This window comes from Macrobrachium rosenbergii, chromosome 12 (assembly GCF_040412425.1).
Source record: "Macrobrachium rosenbergii isolate ZJJX-2024 chromosome 12, ASM4041242v1, whole genome shotgun sequence".
Taxonomy (NCBI): domain Eukaryota; kingdom Metazoa; phylum Arthropoda; class Malacostraca; order Decapoda; family Palaemonidae; genus Macrobrachium; species Macrobrachium rosenbergii.
Window position 1 is genome coordinate 97,771,482 of NC_089752.1, and position 9,342 is coordinate 97,780,823.

General features: G+C 36.7%; 1 protein-coding gene across 1 annotated transcript; it reads left to right on the forward strand.

Moving 5' to 3' along the window:
• Nucleotides 1-1,184: 1,184 nt before the first annotated feature.
• On the forward strand, nt 1,185-2,273 carry LOC136844151 (uncharacterized). The gene has a single exon (XM_067113164.1). The coding sequence runs from the start codon at nt 1,185-1,187 to the stop codon at nt 2,271-2,273; it is 1,089 nt and encodes a 362-aa protein (XP_066969265.1).
• Nucleotides 2,274-9,342: the final 7,069 nt, after the last annotated feature.

Genomic DNA, 9,342 nt, shown 5'->3' on the forward strand with positions numbered 1-9,342 from the left:
TCAAATGCGCCTTCACACATGGCAAGTTCTTCAGTGTAGTGATAGTTATAATGCTAATTGTAATAAGGCAGTCTCAAAGGTCGTTAATATTGGAATGTGAGCGTAACCAGGGCAGCTCAATCCTAAAACCAAGCATTCCCGCTCAGTTCGAAAGTAATGGTTCAATAACTAATCCTGGAAGAATTATACTATATATATATATATATATATATATATATATATATATATATATATATATATATATATATACAGTATATGTCACGATAGCGTATTCTGGAGTAGAGAGAGAGAGTCGTTTAAAGCGAATGGTGATAGACAGAAAGAAAAGAAAGGCGGCAGACAAGAAACAAACAAACAACACACACCACGCACGTCAGTCACGCTCTCTCCAACACTGCAGAACAGCCGCGCTTAGCGTCTACGTCGACAGGGCTTCATAAACCCAAGGACTCTAACAAAGAAATAGCTCACGTGAGCGCGAGGCGCGTCGTTTTCTGGATATACTGTAGTTCATAAACTTTTTCACGAGATGATCCAGAAACAGGCTGCGTTGTGAGTGCTTCCGTTATGTGATATCGAATTCAAAATTCTTCTGCAGGTTGCAGTGATCGATCACCTCTGGTAGAAATAAAAGAAATAGAATATAAAACTTAGGATAAAGGCACGACTATAAGTTCGACAGATCTAAACTGAGAGATTGTTGTTTTCTTTGGGTAAGAACCCTGTTGCCACATCTACCAGTATCCAGTCTTTAATACCTTACTTTATAACACACGAATCAATAAATGAGTAGTTTAAAGTTTTTAGCATGTTTTGATGTACTTACACGTTCACATATTGTGATTTTAATTTTATTTGTAAATAAGATGAGAAATCGCATTTATAAACGTGACAAATGCTTCGAAAGACGCTGCCACTTTTCTTGTAACCTTTGACAGGCGATATGAAGGTGGGCCAAGTCTATTAAACCATGAAGTTTATCTCTTAAGCTACCCTTTGGATAAGCCCGACCGCCCGGTCTAGCTGAGAACTTAATTACGCGCCAAAAAGAATGACTTCTTCCTTTAGTTTACCGAGAATAATAGTCAGTAGTGAAATTAATTCATTCCTTCAGAAAGTACGCTGTGATACGGTTGATCATGGAAGAGTTTCCAAGCGGTCATCTGCCAGGAAAAGCCCGACGAATGGCTTATTACGTTTATAAGTACTTCGTCACAGAAAAACTGAATGGCGGTCCACTTCGTGATGTATCGCGAGCAGTTCTCCGTGCCACTGAGGCAACAAAGTTGAGCGAAGCTACCATTCATCGTTGTTGCAAAGAGGCAAGAGAGTCTGAGGAAAATGATGCAACTCCGCCGTTCAGCAACAAGAAGAAACGGAAAAGGTCAAAACCTGTGACGAACATAGACGATTTTGATAAATGCACTTTGCGGAGAATTGTTCTCAATTTCTATGTCAGAGAAGAAAAACCCAATCTTGATAAAATCCTGTGTGAATTTAAAGAAAATACGGAATTCAGTGGAAGTAAGGAATCTTTGCGCATAATTTTAAAAGAAATGGGTTTTAAATACGGAAGAGTGGACGGAAAACCATTTCTTCTGGAACGGCCTGATGTGGTTAGTGCAAGAACAGCATTTCTAAGGAAAATGAAAATCATTCTAGAGAAGGGGAGTGATTCAGTGATATACATAGACGAAACTTGGGTATATCAAAACTATACAGTGAATCATTGCTGGATGGATACGAATTCAAAAAAAGCAACGGGAGTGAAACCGCCTACTGGAAGAGGAAAAAGACTCATCATTCTGCATGCTGGCTCTAAGGAAGGATTTGTACAAAATGCAGACTTAGTGTTTGAATCTAAAAATGATGGTGATTACCACCATCAAATGAATTCTAAAATGTTTGAAGAATGGTTCAAGTATCAACTTCTTCCAAATATACCGCCATCGTCTATCCTTGTTTTGGATAACGCCTCATATCATTCCCTACGAATTGACAAACCTCCGACAATGGCAGATAAAAAAGACGTTATGAAGGAGTGGCTAAAGAATAAGGGTGCAAATCCAAGTGATAATTTGAACAAGTGTGAATTACTGGAAATGGTCAAATCACTGTCGTATGGAATCAGAAATGATTATGTTATAGACAGAATGGCACGAGACAATGGACATCAAGTGGTTAGGTTACCTCCATATCACTGTGAATACAATCCCATTGAACTGATTTTGGGCCCAAGTAAAGACCTATGTGGCAAAAAGAAACAATTTTAAAATGGCTGATCTTAAACCTCTCGTCAAAGAAGCAATTCAGTCAGTGACGGCTGAAAACTGGGCAAATGCGGTTAAACATTCCGAAAATTTGCAAATAGCCGATGCTGCAAAAGATATCTGTATCGATAAATATATTGACTCGTTCGTTATTGAACTAAGGTCATCTGACGACGAAGATTCTTCGTAATGTACATTTTGTATATAATCATATTATTGCAATTCCTGTGGTAATTACTGTAAATAAATTATTTCTCTCCCAATGATGAGTTTATGTGCAACAACCTTATAAAAAGTAAAAATTGTTACATGCATTAGATTTATGAGTTATAATCAGTATTTTTTTTTTTACACTATGTTTTCATTTCTGTATGTCATATATTTTTCAGAAGAAGATGTCATAAGAAATGATGCATAGTAATGGCCGATTTTTTTTTTTTACTTTAAATGCAAAACAGTTTTAGATAAAATGCCATGTATTTTATGCAAAACTTGAAAGGTATACATTATAAAAACATAAGAGAATATTACAACCTTAAAAGTTATAACCAAATAGAATGGAGATCAATGAAATTGTAGTCAAGAGAGAATAAGGCAGAATACTGTGTGGTTTTAAAGATAAAATATACTATGAAAAAGGAAATGAAACTAAAGTAAATCATAACTTGATGAATGAAGATTAGGAAACTTAAAATACAGGGGCAATGAAATGCAAAATGTTACAAACTTGTTTAGGAAATGGATAGTATGGCAGACGGAAAAGTTAAATAATAAAAAAAGAATAAATATAAGGTACTCTACTGACGAGATTATATGAAAATGTCATAAGACAATAAATGGTAATTACAGATTTTTATTACTTTTAATGAAAAAGATCATCAAATAAGATATGTAATGTACGTAAAATTTACAGGTAAAAGTCATAGCAAATATAACAATAAATATAGTCTCCAAAGTAATAACCAAATGGAATGGGGATGGAGTTAACGGATTAGGATTTATACGGTCACTTCCATTGAGTACTGTCCCAAATATTGCCCTACTGGGAGATGGCTGAAGACTTAAGAAGGGGACGATTTAAAGGTTAAGAGAAGTAGCAGCAGCGCTTTTCTCAAGGAGGTAAACAATCTATCAGTTTAGATCTGTCGAACTTTAGGAAAATGTTGGACTACGATAAAGCAAGTACTGGAATGTAATACAATTAGAGATGTATTAAACCAACAGCAGTGTGTCTGTTGCAGTCTTGCAGACCTCGAAAGTGCAAGAAGGCTATGTAATCAGCCACTGGCTTTTACATGTAAGAGGCAGTGACGCCATAGGCCGAGAAAAATATGACAGTATAACAGCCAAACAGATCTGAGCCTATGCCGTGAAACTACGTCACCTATACTAAAGGTCACAGGGGTGGACCCATAAGGCAGGACGAATGCACGCGTGACTTTTCCTACTCGCATATAATAAGCCACAAATAAACCATCATATCAAATTCACTTTATTTCAGGAAAAATATACACCCGCAAGGGATTTTTCCCGGCCAGGATTCGAACTTATCCCGGCTCCCTTTATATCAAAATAAAAATCCTGGCTGAGAGGATGCACATATATATATATATATATATATATATATATATATATATATATATATATATATATATATATATATATATATATATATATATATATATATATATAAAACTTCCTGCAGTTGTAAGTTATCGTCAAGTATAGTGAATTCGTTATTAAGAGGTAATTTTAACTCAACTGATAACGCAACTTACGTTTCCAAAATGGAAGATTTGCCAAGTGATATCAGAACTTACACAAAATTAGAATTGGAATGTAAAATTTGGGCCTGACACCAAGCTCTGGGATCTATGAGGTCATTCAGCCCTGAAAACAATGTTGATACAATTGTTAGGAGAGGGTGGAAAGTAAGATGGAAGAAGAACATGAACGGAGGTAGAGTAAAAAGAGTGAAAGTGATTGCAGTTAGGAACGCTGCAAAGAACCTTGAGTAATGCCTACAGTGCGCCGTGTGAGGTGCACTGACGGCACTACCAATCTGCAGGGACTTAAAACGAAACTGAATGTGAACCCCCTGATGACAAAGTAAACCGACAGACTTAAGAAGAATAATGAAAAGTAATAAAGACTTACTCGGATTCCCATTAATCATTCTCCGTCGTTACTAGATTTGTACGGCTTTGTTAAAACTAATAAAGAACATCATTCTTTGTGAACTATAATCAACTCTGTAGGCTCCGCCTCGTACAATTATTAGAAACTGTCAGGTATCCATTTGATTCATTCAAGAGACCAACAGAAAAATTAACTGGCATCACGATCAAGCCTGACTCTCGATTTGTAAGATTTGATGTCAGCTCTTTATTTCCTAAAGTGACAATTGATTCGGTATGAGAATACTGTAACTCAAAGCGAAATACCTTGATTGAATTACCAATGACTCGAATTTCTGAAATCACTAAATTGTTTACTTCTTATTGTAAGTAAATTTTCAATGGTAAATTCTAAAAATCAACACATTTAGTTTAAAAAAAAAATTATTCCTAACAATATTCAAACATTTGTATTATGGTTTCGGTATGTAGACGATATTTTTGAGGCTACACCTAAAGACGTAGATGTAAATGATAGGGGTGGAGCACACACTCGTTTATGTCTGAAATCAAGAACTACATGCTTACCTTTTTCCCACCCATGCCAACTGCCTTTCTTGAAATCTGTACATCTTACGCATTTCTTTTGAAATTAAAGGTTACAGTTTATATATGCCTTGGCTGGTATTCATATACTTAAATGGGCTTTCTTTTATAAAGTTAGACTCGATGTTTCTTTCCTGCGTTTTATTAGAATAAATTATCTTTTTTCGCCCCTGTCCAATTGATTGTGTGACTGTTTTCACTACTATGTGCGAAAATTCCACCGTTCGCCTCTGGATGTCTTACACATGCTGTTCTGTTCTCTTTTCGAATGTTTTCTCCAGTCGGACCAATATAAAAGCTACCACAAGACTTGCAAGAAATTTGACATACACATCCTTTAGTATTGTCGGAAGAGTTCTCACATAGGTACCTTTCATTGTTCTTAAATGCTACATAAACTCTTAAAATTCTGAAGCAGGTGGGGGATACATCTGAAATTGCTGTATGGTAGGACAAGCAGGTTTTTATGTTGTAAGTTTCTTAGTTGTTATCATAAAGTCTTCTTTGCCGGTTTTAATGCATTGTCTAATAAAGAATCAGGATATTTCAACCAATTCCATGTACTCATAATTATATCTATTTCATCATCAACATATTCAGAGCTACGTAAAAGCATATATGTAAAAACTGATTTCTAAATTTTATTGCTTTGAACAGAATAAAAATGCACACAGGCGGAAATATTGGTAGTTTTCCAGCACACAATGTATTTAAACACTTTACTGCTTTTATATGTACCCCAGAAAGGGTAGGCTACCATCAATTTTCATTTTTATAATGAATTTTATTGACGGTACTGACTGAATAAGTTTTGTACATATTCAAAGGTTTTCATCCACATCAAAGTTTTTCACCACAAGGGTTTCACAGAAATCCCTCCCGAGTGCCATATCTACGATTTCCCACGATGGAAAATTTAAGATCCTCCCATCTGCAAACTAAAGACAAGTATTTCCCTTCCCCAAGGAGTCAGCGCAAAACAGGCGCCCGCCCCCAAAAAAAAAAAAAAAAAAACAAATACATTAAAAGATTCCTCCCATGACAAATTCAAAGGTTTTCAAAGACTCCTGGAACAATCATGTAAAGGTTTCCCTTCCAAAATGCTTTAAAACTGCATTTGAATAGTTTGCTTCCCAGACATCCTCCCTCCCAAAGTACTACAAAGACTTCTCTCCATAAGCATTCACGGATCTCCCTCCATGGGCTTTCTAACATTTCCCTCCTAAAATAAATTCAGACTTAAATCCCAAACTCATCCAAAATTTTCCTTCCCACTCAACTACCCAGGCCTTTCAAAGACCTCTCTCCCAAGACATTAAAAAAAATTTTATACTCCCCCAAAAATACATTAAAAATATCAGATTTTGAAAGTAATTTGTATTTTTCCTAACATACAAACCTGAAGTTCTTTACATAGGATTTAGCTGAAAGCTGGAAACGGCTGTCTTAACTGACTGACAAGGTAGTTGAATATCGACACACTGGTAAAGAACTTCAGGTTTGTATGTTAGGATAAATGCAAATTACTTTTAAAATCTGATAATTGTTTCCACACAAATACACAGGAGACTACTCATTGGTGGGAGGAAATCTGAACCTACTGGCAGTTCTTCCAAGCCGGGAATGTCACCTCCCTCTAGCACGCTGCACATATGGGATAGCAGCTACTAGACTTCTCCACCATTAAGTAATGGGTTTTTACACAATTACTTAATCTGGGTATAAGAACCAAGACAATAACACATGCAAATTGTAACCAATGAGTATGATATATTGTCTGTTCTCCTCTTCCCTTGCTAAGAAAGAGAGGTAGGTAACTTGCATCCTTTCGAATCAACAACAGAAAACAAAGGACTGATGCTCAGTTACATAGCTTACATGCATGCTCGTCCGTCCAGCTTGTACATGGCCTGGCACACTGACTCTAACTCTCAGACGGAAAGGAAGAAAGAGCAGAGGAACCACTCACTCATACAGTGGTTCTCAACCAGGGTCCACAAAAAAAAAAAAAAATATATATATATATATATATATAAATATATATATATATATATATATATATATATATATATATATTATATATATATATAATGAATTGGGGGTCCACAGTGATATTTTAGGGATCCCACTCAAAAATATAATTGTGCACGTGCTACTGATGGTGCACCATCCATGACTGGCAGATACAAAGGTTTTATTGCACTCTTAAAAAGGTTGTCCCCGAAGTATTTTGCATACACTGTGTGATACACTGTCAACGCTTAGTTGCAAAGCAATTGAGCAGATGTCTGCATGATGCCCTTAGTGTTGTGATAAAAGTGGTTAACCATATTAAATCAAATTCTCTTCGAGATCGCCTCTTTCGTAAATTCTGCAGAAAAAATGAAGAAGAGTTTGAACGCCTTGTAATGCATACTGAGGTGAGGTGGTTATCAAAGGGGAATTGTCTTCATCGTTTTATTGCACTTTGGGACTCTATTGTCTTATTTCTGGCGAACACACAGCTTGGAGAACAAATGCTTGCAACTAAATGTGACGTATTTTACTTATCAGATATATTTGAAAAATATATCTGATAAACAGCTCCAAGAAAAAATTCTGATCTCATATCCAGTAAAGGTGCTACTCCTGCTTTTCTGAGAAAACTACAGCTATTCAAAATTAATATCAGACGTCGCGCATTTGAACGGTTTCCTTGTTTGTCCTCGATTAGCAGCGATCTGCACGATGGCGACCTTGCATTGTATGGCGAAAATCTGGAAAATTTGCATGAAAATTTGCAAGCTCGGTTAGTGACCTATAGTACTCATGATGGATAGGCTATGATATACCAACTTGGGTGGCAATTCCTTTTGAGTTAATGCTGCCGATGTAGACATATCTTTACGGGAGACCCCTCATTGAATTACACAGTGATGAAATATTGCAGGCAAAATTCAAAAATGGAAAGCATAATATATGGAAAACAAATGACACTGAAAAAAAGTACCCACTACTCTGGGATAAAGCACAGCTCTACATTATAGCTTTTCCATAATCTTACCTGGTTGAATAAGGATTTAGTCATGTTTTCCACTTATCAAAAGCTCGTAATAGACTCGACATTGTGAAAAATGGTGATCTTCGACTATCACTGACATCGATAGAGCCGAATATAAAAAAAAAAAAAAATCGCTGAACAGCATCAACCACAGGGATCTCATTGGATAAATCTACATTTTTTCTTAATCACTCACTTATCTTAAAATGGTTTATTATGAATTATTTATTAGTGTACATAAAGGCTCTATAGAATTTAACTGTTAAATAAGTTTATTTGCATTAAATTAGTTTTCCTTCAACATAAAGCACAATCATTTACTATTTCTTTAATTTTTGATAAAATTCCTTTACTTTTTTACTAGTGAAAAATAGAATAAGCTTTTGTTTTCCGTTGAATGGCTACGGGGGTCCACCAAAACAATTTAAGAGGAAAAGAGGCCCATGAGTGAAAAAAGGTTGAGAACCACTGGGCTAAATGCTACCTGTCCCAAAAGGGAGCTGGGCTAGCTACACACCTTGTTGAGCAGCCACCACAGGACCCAAGAAAAACGTGTCCAAGGACTTGTGGGCAATTTCCCAAGGTAAAGAGGTAAATATGGGTTGATGAGACTTGCTGAACTGACAGGTTCTTCAAGAATGCTTAAGAACGTGGTGAAGTCCCTCACCTCGTGAGTTCTCTCCTAGACTGTACACTCACCCTCCTTGCTGGATGAGTCATATGTCCTCTTTCTTTCCTGGCTCTGCCAGTACTAACAAAGAGATGTTGACACTCAAGCTGGAGATCCCGAGTTCTCTTCAGATAGTACCGAAGCAATCTCACTATACATATTAGCACCTTGCCTGGATCACTACCAACAAAGTCCTCTAGGGAGGGGATCAAAAAGGACTTGAACCTGGCGCCGGGGACCAACAGGTTTTGAGTCTTTGCTAAGAATTCTGGGGAAAATTTGAATGAGACAGATCCCTATTGCCCCGAGTGCTTAATGTTATACATGAAGCCATGCAACTAGTCCAATCTCCCCCAATGCCAGGGCTAACAAGAAGAGTCTTTTGAGTCAGATCCCTATATGATGACTCTCTCAGGGGCTTGTAAATGGTCATGAGCAAGATTCCTCAATACAAGTCCTGTCCCACTCCTTGGGGGGATAAGACTGTTCACAGCTCCTCTATAGTATGGAATCTCCCATGAGGTAGAAAGATCCACACCTTCAGTCTAAATACCTGGCTTAAGGCAGACCTGTAGCCTTTCACAGTAAAGACTGTAAGAAGTTAGCCTCAGCGAAGGAAGATCAGAAAATTTGCAATAG